Genomic DNA, 17,322 nt, shown 5'->3' with positions numbered 1-17,322 from the left:
CCAGACTCAACATACAATGCTATGGAATCTGCCAAACATGTCAATGGCTGGAAGAACTGACCAATCAGAATGGACATGTCACTGATAAAACTCCTGTATTCCTAAAGCGCATGCACTGACTGGTGTCTGGTAGCACCCCCTACAGTACAGGGAGGTATTACATGTTCTGTACTACTTTTAACCTGTGCCATGGTTAGCTGCTTGGACACCGAGTAAGGGCGGCTCCATTTAACTTTTTTAGGACACTGTATGTACTGTACAGGACCCTGAAGAAGCTCCTGTCCTCTACATAGACCAGTGTTTCTCAACGAGGGTGCCTACAGCTGTTGCAAAACTACAACTCCCAGCATGCCCGGACAGCCAAAGGCTGTCCGGGCATGCTGGGAGTTGTAGTTTTGCAACAGTTGAAGGCACCCTGGTTGGAAAACACTGAAATAGACAGTGATTTACAGCTCCCAGCAGCTCTTCCTAGGACTTGCTTTATCTATATTAGTTATCTACTTATTTTTCTTTAACCCCTTAAGGACGCAGGACGTAAATGTACGTCCTGGTGCGGTGGTACTTAACGCACCAGGACGTACATTTACGTCCTAAGCATAACCGCGGGCATCGGAGCGATGCCCGTGTCATGCGCGGCTAATCCCGGCTGCTGATCGCAGCCAGGGACCCGCCGGCAATGGCTGACGCCCGCGGTCTCGCGGGCGTCCGCCATTAACCCCTCAGGTGACGGGATCAATACAGATCCCGGCATCTGCGGCAGTGCGCGATTTGAATGAATGATCGGATCGCCCGCAGCGCTGCTGCGGGGATCCGATCATTCATAACGCCGCACGGAGGTCCCCTCACCTTCCTCCGTGCGGCTCCCGGCGTCTCCTGCTCTGGTCTGTGATCGAGCAGACCAGAGCAGGAGATGACCGATAATACTGATCTGTTCTATGTCCTATACATAGAACAGATCAGTATTAGCAATCATGGTATTGCTATGAATAGTCCCCTATGGGGACTATTCAAGTGTAAATAAAAATGTAAAAAAATGTATAAGTAAAAGTAAAAAAAAAGTGAAAAATCCCCTCCCCCAATAAAAAAGTAAAACGTCCGTTTTTTCCTATTTTACCCCCAAAAAGCGTAAAACATTTTTTTTATAGACATATTTGGTAACGCCGCATGCATAAATGTCCGAACTATTAAAATAAAATGTTAATGATCCCGTACAGTTAACGGCGTGAACGAAAAAAAAAAAAAGTCCAAAATTCCTACTTTTTTAATACATTTTATTAAAAAAAAAAATTATAAAAAATGTATTAAAAGTTTTTTTATATGCAAATGTGGTATCAAAAAAAAGTACAGATCATGGCGCAAAAAATGAGCCCCCATACCGCCGCTTATACGGAAAAATAAAAAAGTTATAGGTCATCAAAATAAAGGGATTATAAACGTACTAATTTGGTTAAAAAGTTTGTGATTTTTTTTTAAGCGCAACAATAATATAAAAGTATGTAATAATGGGTATCATTTTAATCGTACTGACCCTCAGAATAAAGAACACACGTCATTTTTACCATAAATTGTACGGCGTGAAAAAGAAACCTTCCAAAATTAGCAAAATTGCGTTTTTCATTTTAATTTCCCCACAAAAATAGTGTTTTTTGGTTGCGCCATACATTTTATGATATAATGAGCTATGTCATTACAAAGGACAACTGGTCGCGCAAAAAACAAGCCCTCATACTAGTCTGTGGATGAAAATATAAAAGAGTTATGATTTTTAGAAGGCGAGGAGGAAAAAATGAAAACGTAAAAATTAAATTGTCTGAGTCCTTAAGGGGTTAAAGGGGTTATCCAGGAAAAAACTTTTTTTTATATAACAACTGGCTCCAGAAAGTTAGACAGATTTGTAAATTACTTCTATTAAAAAATCTTAATCCTTTTAGTATTTATGAGCTTCTGAAGTTGAGTTGTTCTTTTCTGTCTAAGTGCTCTCTGATGACACCTGTCTCTGGAACCGCCCAGTTTAGAAGAGGTTTGCTATGGGGATTTTCTTCTAAACTGGGCGGTTCCCGAGACACGTGTCATCAGAGAGCACTTAGACAGAAAAGAACAACTCAACTTCAGAAGCTCATAAGTACTGAAAGGATTAAGATTTTTTTTTAATAGAAGTAATTTACAAATCTGTTTAACTTTCTGGAGCCAGTTGAGATATATAATATAAAAGTTTTTTCCTGGATAACCCCTTTAATCCTCACTTTTTCCTATTTTTGGATGACATTTTGGGGCTTCAGAACCAATTACCAGGTTTCCATAGAGTTATGATCTCAACATACAATGGTTGTCCTGGAACCAATTAATATTGTAACTTGAGGGACCACTGTAATTGAGCTCTGATACAGTAAGGGCCATAGCTATATATGCCACAATATGAGAACATTTCAGGGACTCCTTGTGCCTGTATACAAGCTTTGTGTATGTGTTTTGTGCATTATGCCTTATTGCTCTATCTATAGGGATTTCTGCGGCTGCTACTTTCCGATCTTTCTTTTTTCTGACCATACTTGATTGGACACTGGTCTTATTTTTACCTCTACCTGCTCCCATTTTCAGGCCATGAAGAGGAGACTGATCTAGACTTCGGCTAAGTATAAGTGCAGTTTGCAGGGTTGGAAATGTTTAACTTGCATGTAGAATTCTTCTTTTGTTTGACCGTAACAAATGTAAACTAGAACATGTGTTCAAATCTTGGAACTAACTTTCATTCTGCTCTATAAGGATGAGTAATCAGTATTTCCAGCATGTGTACGGGCGTCTGTGTCTGTGTCTGTTCTAACCTGCATGTGGTTTTGACCTGTATCGCACTGATTTGGTTGTGAACAGTTGTAGTTTATTGGACTTTATGATTCTGTGATGTAAAATGAAAAGTACTAAAAGTAGTAAAATAGAACATAAATTTATTGTGGGAAATTAGCTCCATAGATCCAGGCAAATAGGGGAGAATAGCATTCACAGTCAGTGACGCAGAAGAAAAGGATAAAACAGGACTTCTCCTGTCATTATTTGCTGAACAAAAAAAGAAATCATAGAATGTTGCAGAATCTTGCAATACTTATTTTTTCTAACTAGCAGTATTTTGTAGCGAGAAACTTTCAGGTGTCCCCCTATAAGGGTGCATGCACACCACGTTTTTGTTATACAGTTCCCTTATATGGTTTCAAGTTAAAAACCGTATGGAACTGTATAGAAAACTGTATGCATTGACTTAACATTGTAAACCGTATGTCCAACGCATCATCCGGTTTAGTCCGTTTTGCATCTCATACGGTTTTGTCCAGTTTTTTTTCCCGTACCCAAAACTGTAGTCTACCACGTTTCTTGGTCCGGGTGAAAAACTGTATTAAGCCGTATACATTTTTTTTTTTTAACATGGAAGTCAATGGGAACTGTACAGAACTGTATGTGCGTACGGTTCTATCAGGTTTTCACCATACGGTTTTTGACTTTGCACAGTTTTTTTTCTTGAAATTTCAATCAAACAAGTGAAACTTTATTCAAAATGGAATGAAAAGTTAAAAACGTATACGGTACGTTATTTTCTTTAAAAAAAAACGGATGCAACTGGACATCATTTTTCAAACCGTATACAGTTTTCATCCGTATATGGGTTAAAATTTGTACACACTTTTTGATACAGTTTAGTCAGGTTTTGAGGAATCCGTTTTTCATCAGAAACCTGATACAGGAACTGTATTGCAAAAACGTGGTGTGAATGCAGCCTAACTCATGAAGCTGTAGCTGATGACAGTGTAGACCACATTTACATGACACACTTTCCTGTTGCAGTGAGGAAACCATCTCCCCCCACTTTCCCAACTAGGAATAAGATTGTGTCAACCAGTTAAGACATTACCTTGCTGCACAGTTGCAAGAAAAAGTAAGCGAATCTTGTGAAATTACTTGAAGATGCAATTTTTACTAATAAAATATGGCCTGATCATTCCATGGTTGTCAAGAAATAAAAAAATCAGGTTTGTTGTGGGAGTCCTGTTAAGATCACTCCAGGAACACAATGGGCAATCCTCAAAGAAGTGAGAAGGAATCCAAGGGTAACAGCAAAAGAAACTACATAAAACTCTGTTCACGTGCCCGCTATTATAAAGACACGAAGCAGGTAGGTGTTCATGGTAGAACACTATGAAGGAAGGCACTGCTGCTCATCTTAAAGGGGTACTCCGGCGCTAAGACATCTTATCCCCTATCCAAAGGGGATAAGATGCCTGATCGCAGGGGTCCCCCGTGATCTTTCACGCGGCACCCCATTACCATCAGCCCCCGAAGCATGTTCGCTCCTTGTCTGATGACTGGCGATCATGGGGCCAGAGTATTGTGACATCATGGCTATGGCATCACAAACTCCCCGCTCCAGCGTTAGGAACAGTTCCAAATGCTGAGCAGTGGAGTACCCCTTTAAGGCAGCCCAGAAATGTTGCTTAACAGAAACACATTTGCATGGAAGAACAGTCTAAAATATATTTTCAGTGCAAATTTTATCTATATCCTTAAAGGAGTAGTCCAGTGGTGAACCCAGTGGTGAACAACTTATCCCCTATCCTAAGGATAGGGCATAAGTTTGAGATCGCGGGGGGTCCAACCACTGAGGCCCCCTGCGATCTCCTGTACGGAGCCCCGACAGCCCGCAGGAATGGGGCGTGTCGGCTTCCGCACGAAGCGGCGACTGACACGCCCCCTCAATACAACTCTATGGCAGGGCCGAAGCGCTGCCTTCGGCAATCTCCGGCTCTGCCATAGAGATGTATTGAGTGGGCGTGTCGGCCGCCGCTTCGTGCGGAGGTCGACACCCGCTATCTGGCCGGGGAGCCTGGCCCCCGTACAGAGAGATCGCAGGGGGCCCCAGCGGTTGGACCCCCCGCGATCTCAAACTTATCCCCTATCCTTAGGAGAGGGGTTAAGTTTTTCACCACTGGACTACCCCTTTAATAAATGTTTGGTGGAGGTACTACAAAAGGGGGATCTGCAGGTTATAGATTCAAAGGTTCATTTATGTTTTCTCCCTGCACTATGGATGTTGACTCAATAAGACATGGACAGAACAACTGTACGTGTGCTGTTAGTTTTGTTAAGATTGTATGGGGGAGATTTATCAAATGTGCTATAGACAACTGCACCACTCCTCCTCTACAAAGACTTTGATAAATCTCCCCCTGTTTGTCTTTAATTGTGACTTATACAGTCAGGCCACATTTTGTTAGTAAGCACCACAGCAATCAAGGTAAATATCAACTGCATATTTACTTTCTTGCAACTGTATATCATCTAGATGTTTTGAAATATTGAGTCTATATTCTATAGTATGATGCTGAGAATCAGGGCTAAGAGATTTATAAATGATTGAGGAAAACCGAAATATTTTTTCTGTTTATGCACAAGGCCGCAACATTTAATGGTCTGAAGACTTTTTTTTTTTTTAAGTATTTTTTTATAATTTTAATAAAGTAGCAATACAATACAAAAAAATTATACGAAAAAGAGAACAACATACAGCTGTAGATAGCCCCAACCCACCACCTGAAACAGGAGCAATCGAGCAGTATATCACCACCCTCAAAATAAGCAGACAAGGGTAACGGGTCTGAAGACTTTTAATTAGCTGGATCGTTCCTAAATAGGAGCTGGAGGCACCATTGCATTGTTGTCTATGAAAAGTACAACCTACTTACTGTGGCGATAGATGGTATTGCACGTTACCAATGTTACTGTTGTAAAATAAAAAAGAAAACCTCTCCCAGCCCAGAAATGGCAGATCTTTTATTTTGTAGTGTTATGCTTATATTGACATTACGATACGTTTTCTCTCCTAGACATCCATCATCATGCTGCAGTGCAGCCGAAATTATGTCAGTGTTGTTCTTCCATGTAATGAAGTACAAGCCTCAGGACCCCAAGAACCCCAACAATGATCGTTTTGTGATGTCCAAGGTATGTTATACTGTACATTCACTTGTCAAGATTGTAGTCATACTTCAGACATCCAGAAAAGCCTTTACATATATATATGGGTACATTCACACATTTTTGCTGTGATTTTGCTACCATTGAAAGGGAAATGTATGGCAGTGCTATGCGCAATTCCAACAGAAGGTGTACTCGGCACTACATGTAGAGAGCAAAATGATTCCCGGTTTGCAGTGGACGGCTCCCTGGAAGTTAGATGCTTCTGTACAGGTGCTGACTCGTGAATGGCGGAGAAACAAAGCATGTAGTATTCAATAGAAGAACGGAGCACTCACCCAGACTTGCTAGTGGTAGCTTCTTTATTGTTCGTTAGAACATGCGGGATACAGCGTGGATGGAGGCAGGTGGTGAGGACGCGGGAGTATCGTCTGGCGATGGGCCGTTATCGCGCCGAAGCGCTTCGTCAGGCCAGGCCAGGCCTGGCCTGGCCTGACGAAGCGTTTCGGCACGATTAACGGCCCATCGCCAGACCATACCCCCGTGTCCTCACCACCTGCCTCCCTCCACGCTGTATCCCGCATGTTCTAACGAACAATAAAGAAGCTACCACTCGCAAGTCTGGGTGAGTGCTCCGTTCTTCTATTGAATACTATGTTATGTACTAGTGTTATGTTAACTTCAATAAGAAAACAATTAAGAAATACATTTTATTTTCACTGTTCTCCATAGAAGCAATATCGAAGTGTACCCTTAGAGTTGGGGCCTGGTTTACATTGGATGCTGCTGTATTATGGTCTATTGAATGCAGTTATTAGTTTACTATAATGTTTTTCTACTATATTGTGTTATTTGTAATGTTTGTGATGTTTTTCTATTAGATAGTGTGAGAATGTATTAGCAGTCACATGAAGTGTGATATTACATTACCGCATGTTTATGGAGGCTCCTAATCCATGGAAGATCTGCTCTACAAGGATTCTTCAGCAAATGTTTTGTCTTCTTAATATTAAAAGATTACGTCTTGGTGGGAACACGGTGCTGACTGAATATTTCTTTCCATTCAGGGTCATGCAGCGCCAATCCTGTATGCAGCCTGGGCAGAGGCTGGTTTTTTGCCTGAGGCTGAATTATTGAACTTAAGGAAACTCGACTCTGTCCTTGAAGGTCATCCCGTTCCGGTGTGTATTCACTATTATCCTAGCTTCCACATAATCCGCCATTTTTACATCTCCTGACCACATTGGGACCTATTGCTGCTGACATACCAGACATGAACTCTTATATCTAACATTAATATAGTATTTGCATCCGTTTAAACTTTTTAATGTCTCCCTCAAGCCGGAGAGTCTGGTTGACTTTGTGCTAGGTAATATGTCTGTGCTTTTGAAAAGCATTGATCTTCTAATGTTTCTCCTGTAGAGACAAGAATTCACAGATGTGGCCACAGGATCGCTGGGACAAGGGCTGGGTGCAGCGGCTGGAATGGCTTATACTGCAAAACACTTTGATAAGGCCAGGTAACACTGATGTTACTAAATGATCTCTGCATGTTTGGATGGTGTTCCTTTTATTTTCGAATTGCTGTCAGTATTACCCTATACTTAAGTGGGCACTGTCAGATACAAAATCTTTTTATATGTTGTACATCTTGGCAAAACATTAACCTTTCTAATAAACTTCATAAGAAAATGTAATTTCCTTTATATAGAATAAATAAAATCATGACTTTTTCCAAGCTGAAGCACAGGAATGGACAAAGTCCAGTAAGTGAGGGTAGGCTAGCACTCCTCAGTGTTCTGTCCTGTCTGATAGGACTCCTCAGTGTTCTGTCCTGTCTGATAGGACTCCTCTGTGCTCTCTCCTGTCTGATAGGACTCCTCTGTGTTCTGTCCTGTCTGATAGGACTCCTCTGTGCTCTCTCCTGTCTGATAGCACTTCTCTGTGCTCTCTCCTGTTTGATAGTACTCCTCTGTGCTGTCTCCTTTCTGATAGCACTCCTCTGTGCTCTCTCCTGTCTGATAGTACTCCTGTGCTCTCTCCTGTCTGATAGCACTCATATGTGCTCTCTCCTGTCTGATAGCACTCCTCTGTGCTGTCTCCTGTCTAATAGTACTCCTCTGTGCACTCTCCTGTCTGATAGCACTCCTCTGTGCTCTCTCCTGTTTGATAGTACTCCTCTGTGCTCTCTCCATTTTGATAGCACTTCTCTGTGCTGTCTCCTGTCTAATAGCACTCCTCTGTACTCTCTCCTGTCTGATAGCACTCCTCTGTGCTCTGCTGTCTGATAGCACTCCTCTGTGCTCTGCTGTCTGATAGCACTCCTCTGTGCTCTCTCCTGTCTGATACTACTCCTCTGTGCTCTCTCCTGTCTGATAGGACTCCTCTGTGCTGTCTCTTGTCTGATAGCACTCCTCTGTGCTCTCTCCTGTCTGATAGCACTCCTCTGTGTATTCACCTGGCTGATAGTACTCCTCTGTGCTCTCTCCTGGCTGATAGTACTCCTTTGTGCTCTCTCCTGTCTGATAGCACTCATCTGTGCTCTCTCCTGGCTGATAGCACTCCTTTGTGCTCTCTTCTGTCTGATAGCACTCCTCTGTGCTCTCTCCTGTCTGATAGCACTCCTCTACACTCTCTCCTGTCTGATAGCACTCCTCTACGCTCTCTCCTGTCTGATAGTACTCCTCTGTGCTCTCTCCTGTCTGATGGCACTCCTCTGTGCTCTCTCCTGTCTGATGGCACTCCTCTGTGCTCTCTCCTGTCTGATGGCACTCCTCTGTGCTCTCTCCTGTCTGATGGCACTCCTCTGTGCTCTCTCCTGTCTGATGGCACTCCTCTGTGCTCTCTCCTGTCTGATAGCACTCCTCTGGGCTCTCTCCTGGTTGATAGGACTCCACTGTGCTCTCTCCTGGCTGATAGGACTCCTCTGTGCTCTCTTCTGTCTGATAGTACTTTTCTGTGCTCTCTCCTGGCTCTGTGCTCTCTCCTGTCTGATAGGACTCCTCTGTCCTCCCCCCTGTCTGATAGCATTCCTCTGTGCTCTCTCCTGTCTGATAGTACTCCTCTGTGCTCTCTCCTGTCTGGTGGCACACCTCTGTGCTCTCTCCTGTCTGATGGCACTCCTCTGTGCTCTCTCCTGTCTGATGGCACTCCTCTGTGCTCTCTCCTGTCTGATGGCACTCCTCTGTGCTCTCTCCTGTCTGATAGCACTCCTCTGGGCTCTCTCCTGGTTGATAGGACTCCACTGTGCTCTCTCCTGGCTGATAGGACTCCTCTGTGCTCTCTTCTGTCTGATAGTACTTTTCTGTGCTCTCTCCTGGCTCTGTGCTCTCTCCTGTCTGATAGGACTCCTCTGTCCTCCCCCCTGTCTGATAGCATTCCTCTGTGCTCTCTCCTGTCTATCAGACAGGAGAGAGCACAGAGGAGTACTATCATACAGGTGAGAGCACAGAGGAGTGCTATCGGTCAGGAGAGAGCACAGAGGCCTCCTATCAGACAGGAGAGAGCACAGAGGAGTGCTATCAGACAGGAGAGAGCACAGAGGAGTGCTATCAGACAGGAGAGAGCACAGAGGAGTGCTATCATACAGGTAAGAGCACAGAGGAGTGCTATCAGACAGGAGAGAGCACAGAGGAGTACTATCAGACAGGTGAGAGCACAGAGGAGTGCTATAAACCAGAAGAGAGCACAGAGGATTGCTATCATACAGGTGAGAGCACAGAGGAGTGCTATCATACAGGTGAGAGCACAGAGGTGTGCTATCAGACAGGAGAGAGCACAGAGGAGTGCTAGCCCACCCTCACTTACTGAACTTTGTCCATGCTTGTGCTTCAGCTTGGACAAAGCCATAATTTTATAAGCCATGATTTCTATAAAAAGGAAATCTTATGAAGTATATTAGAAATGTTAATGTTTTGCCAAGATGTGCAAAGTATAAAAAGTTTTCGAATCTGACAGTGCCCATTTATAGGTGTTATCCCATGACAAACATAATCTATCCACAGAATGTATTATTGTTCGATGGTACCATCACTGAGACTCCCTCACATCACTGTTACATAAAATGGTGACAGAGTGAAGAGGGGTTTAAATGGAGCAGTAGTAACGCATGCTTCCTGCTGCTCCAAACAGTGTCTATGGGTCTGTCCAAAAACAATTATACAAATCCTTTGAATAGGTGATAAATATTTTCAGAGATGTCAAGCAAGCCGGATATACAGCTTAATAGGCAATCAAAATGTTCCTATTGTTGAATAAGGCATCAGCTGGGACTTACAGACCCAAGTTCAGAATACACTTGGTTCCCTGGTTTCCTTGAAACCATACATTTCTATGTCTCTCCACTGAATGTCTTGGGGTCTCCTTGGGATTGCGCCTTATTGCAATTGCTGCTCTTTTATTTTTTGTACTGTACCCTGTTACTTGATTTAGCTTTTTTATCATGTTTTAAGTATCTGTATATTCATCTTTGTAATGCTTATCTTTTTGGCTTATAATAATAATAAAGAAATAATAAATAATAAAGCTTCCCTGCTTGAACCAGAAGCCATACATAAAGTTCTCCCCATGCAATGTCCATGACTAGAAAAAATTTTGCAGCATCCTCTGCAAAAAACCACAAGTGCCCTTTAAAGTGTCCAGAACACTGTGCACTGGTCGACAAACAAAGCACATTACTGTTACTTTAAAAAGACCTTTGACAAGTCACACAGATATGTCAAAAGTTTTCATCTGCCAGGATCTCCCACTGATCACTTCCCAGCTTGCTGATCGATCCAACTCATAGCCGGAGACTGGTTCCCTAGACTTACAATGGAGCCTATCTCCTGCTACAAATGGAATTGAGCAGTGTGCCGGGGAGTGTAGCGCACAGACGGTTTCTGGGTAACATGTCAGAAGTGACAGAAATGCTTTAAAGGGGTACTCTGCCCCTAGACAGCTTATCCCCTATCCAAGGAATAGGGAATAAGATGTCTGCGACGGGACCCCCGCGATCTCGGCTGCGGCACCCCAGACATTTGGTGCACGGAGCGAACTTCACTGGCGATGCGGGGTGAAGGCTCGTGATGTCTCGGCCACGCCCCCTAAATGCAAGTCTGCGGGAGGGGACGTGGTGGTAGTCATGCCCCGCTCATAGACTTGCATTGAGGGGGCTTGGCCGTGACGTCATGAGTGGGGAGTGACTTCACGAGCCTCCACCGCTGCACTCGACCCTTTAAACGAACGCCGGGTGCAGTAGGGAGATCGCGGGTGTCCCCAGTGGCGGAACCCTCATGATCAGACATCTTATCCTCTATCCTTTGGATAGGGGATAATATGTCTAGGGGCGGCGTACCCCTTTAATAATAAGTGTCCATTGAGTAAATATCTAATTTGGGTTTGTGAGACGTTTTTCCAGTTAACCTGATAAGGCCAGGTATACAATCCTATGCCTGTTTGCTGAGGAGTGCCTGTTTGAGCTGCACATTGTCCTCAGCTTGCACTATTCAGTAGCATTCCCGCCTTTTTGTTGCCTCACTTGAACTTGGCATAGGACATGCAGGCTTTGGAAGGTGTGGAGGATTGCTCTATGGCAGGATTTTCTACTTAACCCTTTTATAATTTGCATGAATTTATATGGAAAAACTATGTTTAAATTTCATTGAAATTACTTGTAAAATTTAGTGGAACCTATTTAACAGGAGTACTGCAGCCATAGTAAAGAAGCACTGCAGCCATGGACCCCTGCGAACTCCTGTACGGGGACCCGGCATTACCACGGCTCTGCGCAGCTAATGCATGTGTCGTCAACCTCACTGAGGTTGACGACCCCCCCCCCACCATACAGCTCTATGGGAGAGGTAGGGATGCACGAACGCTGCATCTCCTCCACGTCTCCCATAGAGATACATGTAGGGGGTAGCGTGACGCCGCGGTCGACACGCCTCCTGCACGGGAGAGCCACGGAAGAGCCGGGGTCCCCGTTCAGGAGATTGTGGGGGGTCCCAGCATTCGGGCCCCCTGCAATTAGACAGTTATGAACTATCCTCCAGATAGGGATTAAATGTCTATGGCTGCTAATCTCTTTTAATGAATTTGCATAATTTGCCATTTTGTCAGCCAGCGGGTTGAAACCCAACTGCCTGATGTCTCTCTTCCCTGACATTTATTCCCAGAGGAGAGGCCTACATTAGATATCTGGCTGGTTCTTCCAAAAATAGGTGGTTTCAGCTGACAGTAATCTAATGTACATGGTCATCCTAATAATCTCCATGTTTTTTTTTATGAAGTTTTAGCTAAGTACTCTTACCCTGCCCACCCCATCTTCAGTCACCCCCTGACCATCCTTCAGGACTCCAGTCCTCTAGGGACAGGCCGCCGGTCATTCCTTTGGCCTGGCACAGATCTTTCTCGCCATACCTTTTCTTTCTTTAGTTAACCAGGGCTGGGTGTGGACACAGGGATTACTAGCCTGACTTTGGGAAGGATCCAGTACATATACCTGCAGTGTGGCAGTGCCATCTAACGTTGCAGTAGCACGCCATAAAAACTACTTGAGTTAAAACGAATAATATATCCATTCTTTATGTTCACAGTTACCGAACCTACTGTCTCCTTGGGGATGGAGAGACAGCAGAAGGTTCTGTTTGGGAAGCAATGAACTTTGCTGGTTTGTACCAGTTGGACAATCTTACCGCCATCATAGATGTCAACCGCCTGGGACAGAGTGAACCTGCTCCTCTGCAGCACAAAGTGGAGATCTACCAGAAACGCTGTGAGGCCTTTGGGTAGGTTATATTTATAGTATATATAGTGAATTGCTTTATACAAGACAGTAATAGTGATCTGAAATCACCTTGCATAGTGATGTACAGGGGCCTAGTGTGGTAAAATGAAGCTCTTGGTTTGTTTTTGAGCACTAAGATGATTGCAATGAATTTCTATTCCTTTAAGCAGGCCATAAACTTGATCATTTTGTAGGTGGATCTCATTGATTTTAGTGGAAACTGTTGACAAAATCTTGTGTATCGTTCCTGTTAATGGTTTCTTAAAAAAATAAAATAAAAATAAAAAAATTCACAGGTCAGATTAAATTCCAACAAGTTTAATTTATTAAACTTTCAGCCATCTTCCAAAGGTGTGAGGCTGCCGCTCAGTTCACACATCTGATTTGCCATAGCGGAACTTCTGTTGAGGAATTGGTTCATCAATAGGACTTTCAGCGGCTTATTTCTGTGGTAAAACTTTGCAGATTCCGGGCAGTGTGGATTTCATGAGGAAGCTCCTCAGTGTTCATCAGTCCTATCCCGTCCATCCAGTTTTTACCTTATGGAGATAATCGGCATTGAATTTGTTTGAGAGAAATCTTTCCATGCAGTACGAAAACCAGCACTCCAATCCAACTCCGGAATATAATAAAGGGAAACGACGGTGGGGGGGGTGGGGGAGGAAAGGGGCAGTAAGCGATATTTACTGCTGCCCTTCCTAGTGGGTGCCAAACTGCAACTCCCAGCATGCCCAGCCAAAGGCCGTCTGGGCATGCTGGGAGTTGAAGTTTTGCAACATCTGGATCACAGTGGTAACATCTGTTACAGTGGTGCCCAAATGGTAGCCCTCCAGATGTTTTCAAACTATAACTCTCAACATGCCTAGACTGCCCAGGCATGCTGGGAGTTGTAGTTCTGTAACATCTGTCCCTTCAGATTTAGCAATTTTCATGACATTTTTGAAAATTGCTCCTCTAATTTTTTCAAAAAGTAAAAATATGTCCATTTTATGATGCCAACATAAAATGGACATATTGTATTTGTGAATAAAAATAACATTTATTTGGAATATCCATTTTCTTTACAAGCAGAGAGCTTCAAAGTTAGAAAAATGCAAAATTTTCATGAAATTTGGGGATTTTTCACCAAAAAGGATGCAAGTAACGACGAAAATTAACCACTAAAATAAAGTAGAATATGTCACAAAAAAACTATTTCAGAATATTTGGTAAAAGCGTTTTAGAGTTATTAATGCGTAAAGCGACGGTGGTCAGAATTGCGAAAAAGGGCTCAGTCCTTAAAGGGAATTTTTATATATATATATATATATATATATATATATATCAACTGGCTCCAGAAAGTTACACAGATTTTTAAATTACTTCTATTAAAAAATCCTCTCTGATGACACCTGTCTCGGGAAACGCCCAGTTTAGAAGAGGTTTGCTATGGGGATTTGCTTCTAAACTGTGTGTTTCTCGAGACAGGTGTCATCAGAGAGGATTTAGACAGAAAAGAACAACCTTAACTTCAAAAGCTCATAAGTACTGGAAGGATTAAGATTTTTTAATAGAAGTAATTTACAAATCTGTTTAACTTTCTGGAGCCAGTTGATATATAAAAAAAAAGTTTTTTCCTGGAATACCCCTTTAAGGTGAAAAAGGGCTGCATCCTTAAGGGGTTAAGACTACTATGGCATGCAAATCTTGGAAATCAGTATTAGGGTGCGTTCCCACAGGGCGTATACGCAGCGTATTTGACGCTGCGCAAATTTTACGGCAGCAGCGGGAAATACGCTGCGTATCCCTTGCTCACTATACACACAGGGCTTTCCGGCGGCAGCCCTATGTGTGTAGTGAGCTTTGGAGGCGGGGCCATGTGCCGGCGTGTCTGTGACGCGCGGCCCCGCCTCCAAAACTCACTGCACGCATAGGGCTGCCGCCGGAAAGCCCTGTGTGTATAGTGAGCAAGGGATACGCAGCGTATTTCCCGCTGCTGCCGTAAATTTTGCGCAGCGTCAAATACGCTGCGTATACGCCCTGTGGGAACGCACCATAACAGTGTTTTTGAAATTAAAGCCAACTAACCATTTACCACACTTAGGCCGGTTTCACACCCATTTTTGCCTCCCTATAACCACCACAAGTCCCGGTCTGACTGTACTTCTGATGACCCGACAGCTGTCAGTGGAAAACTTTTTTTTTTGTTTTTTTTTTATCAACTGGTGCCAGAAAGTTAAACAGATTTGTAAATTACTTCTATTAAAAAAAATCTTAATCCTTCCAGTACTTATTATCTGCTGAATACTACAGAGGAAATTCTTTTCTTTTTTGAACACAGAGCTCTCTGCTGACATCACAAGCACAGTGCTCTCTGCTGACATCTCTGTCCATTTTAAGAACTGTCCAGAGTAGGAGAAAATCCCCATAGCAAACATATGCTGCTCTGGTCAGTTCCTAAAATGGACAGAGATGTCAGCAGAGAGCACTGTGCACCTGATGTCAGCAGAGAGCTCTGTGTTCCAAAAAGAAAAGAACTTCCTCTATAGTATTCAGCAGCTAATAAGTACTGGAAGGATTAAGATTAAAAAAAAAGTTTTTCACCGGAGTACCCCTTTAAGTGAAAGAACACTTTTTATTGTCAGTCATCTGTGCAAAGAGCAAATTTTAGTTGTTTTATGCATTTCAGATGTGCACCCTTGGCTTGTGTGGCTGGGTTCATTCGCTGCAGTTGAATTGTGTTTTTTCATTGTTTTACTGGTGTTAGTCTGTTTTTAATTATAGTCAATCATTAGAATAGTCTGTATTTTCTCATAACCCACCAATAACTTACAAAAAACATCACTTAGTTGATAATGCTTCAGCTGGAAATGTTTCCAGGAAATGCACGGTGTTGTGAATTTGTTTATAGTTTAGGCAAGTAGAAAAGACCTAAAAAATGTCACAGCATGATGTGAACACAGCCAAATGAACTGTGCCAATCACTAGTAAAATGTATCCTCTCTGCATTCTAGGTGGCACACTGTTGTTGTGGATGGGCACAGTGTAGAAGAGCTGTGTAAGGCACTCACTCCTGTCAAGAACCAACCAACTGCGATCATCGCCAAAACATTTAAAGGCAAAGGGATCACAGGTATAGTACACATCAGGATGTAAAGATCTCACTCAGCATGAATAAATAATGAAGCAGACTTCAACAAGGGAACATTTCTAATTTTACAAGCTAAGCGGCAAAGATCAATCAAACACCCTTTTGATAGAGTACATGTCGGTTTATTTTATACCTCATATACGATGATCTGTTCAGAACAGTTTATTTCAAAAAGTCTGAAATATCTGACCTAATTATCTGACCTTCTTTACTGTAGTTTGAGCAGCAGTCATTTTTATTTGCTATGGTTTTGCTGATGTGCTACATATTTATCATACATCACAGGGGGTTGATTTGGAGTACATAAGCAAAACCAAAAAGTCGCAGCTGAGACTTTTGTGAGACTTTTTTGCGACTTTTTAAATTTGCTCACGTACGGGAGTTTTGTACTCCAGGTCAGACCTAGAGCAGACTTGTGACTTTTTGTACGGAGTTTGCGACTTTTTTTTTTGCCGACGTGCGACTTTCGCACATCATAAATACCTGACCACCGCAAAGTGAAAACTGAAATGTGCTTAGGTAAGGCTGTTTGTAACGTTTTACTTACTCACAAAATTCCCACAAAAAAGTGCTTAGGCGCATGTGCTACTTTTTGTGTGACTTTTCTACGCAAAAAAATGCTCTAAATACCTTGATAAATGTCCCCCATGGGGTCTGGTGCCAAAACTCAATCTTAGGGACCCATCTCCTCCATTCTGTTGCTTAAGGAAATTGAATAAATAATAAAAAATTTAGGATAGGAAATAGTGCTGGAAATTTTTTTCCTGCACGATATGAATTTTTCCTACAACGGTTGCCCCCCCCCCCCCCTCGAATTAATGAATTATGAGCCGCATCGGGCAACTAATCACATGTGACCCCAGAGCGCTGCTTCTCCCCCCCCCCCCCAAATAATTAATTGGAGCCAGCGCTGGGAGCTTGTGACATCATAGCCCCGTCCCCCTCATGGAGTCACGTCCCGCCCCCTCCCATAGACTTGCATTGAGGGAACGGGGCGTGACATCATGAGAGGGCGGGGCTATGACGTCACGAGCTCCCGGCTCCAGCGTTCGGAACAGTTTGTTCCAAACGTTGAGCAGCGGAGTACCCCTTTAAAGGGTAGCTCTCATCAAATAAACTTTTGATATATTTTAGATTAATGAATGTTGAATAACTTTCCAATAGCATGTTAATGAAAAATATGCTTCTTTCTATTGTATTTTTCCCGATCAGTCCTGTCAGCAAGCATTTCTGACTCATGCTGGAGTCCTAAACACTCAGAGCTGCCAGCCTGCTTTGTTCACAGCCAAACAGGCTGTGAACAAAGCAGGCTGGCAGCTCTGAGTGTTCTCCTTTGTGAACAAAGCAGACTGGCAGCTCGTAGTGTTTAGGACTCCAGCATGAGTCTGAAATGCTTGCTGCCAGGACTGGTAGGGAGACCCCTAGTGGTTATTTCTTCAAAGTGGAAAATTAAATAGAAAGAAGCAGA

General features: G+C 43.1%; 1 protein-coding gene across 1 annotated transcript in view; it reads left to right on the top strand.

The window, feature by feature from the left end:
- TKT (transketolase) overlaps nt 1-17,322 on the top strand; it is a 58,456-nt gene that overhangs the window by 14,231 nt on the left and 26,903 nt on the right. Inside the window, exons 2-6 of the mRNA XM_056524353.1 lie at nt 5,868-5,985; nt 7,026-7,139; nt 7,381-7,478; nt 12,534-12,725; nt 15,718-15,836. Coding sequence (XP_056380328.1) covers nt 5,868-5,985; nt 7,026-7,139; nt 7,381-7,478; nt 12,534-12,725; nt 15,718-15,836 — 641 coding nt within the window. The remainder of the gene's footprint in view (nt 1-5,867; nt 5,986-7,025; nt 7,140-7,380; nt 7,479-12,533; nt 12,726-15,717; nt 15,837-17,322) is intronic.

The sequence above is a fragment of the Hyla sarda genome, chromosome 6 (assembly GCF_029499605.1).
Source record: "Hyla sarda isolate aHylSar1 chromosome 6, aHylSar1.hap1, whole genome shotgun sequence".
Taxonomy (NCBI): Eukaryota; Metazoa; Chordata; class Amphibia; order Anura; family Hylidae; genus Hyla; species Hyla sarda.
The sequence above is the reverse complement of the archived record's forward strand: the minus strand, read 5'-3'. Positions and strand labels throughout refer to the sequence as shown.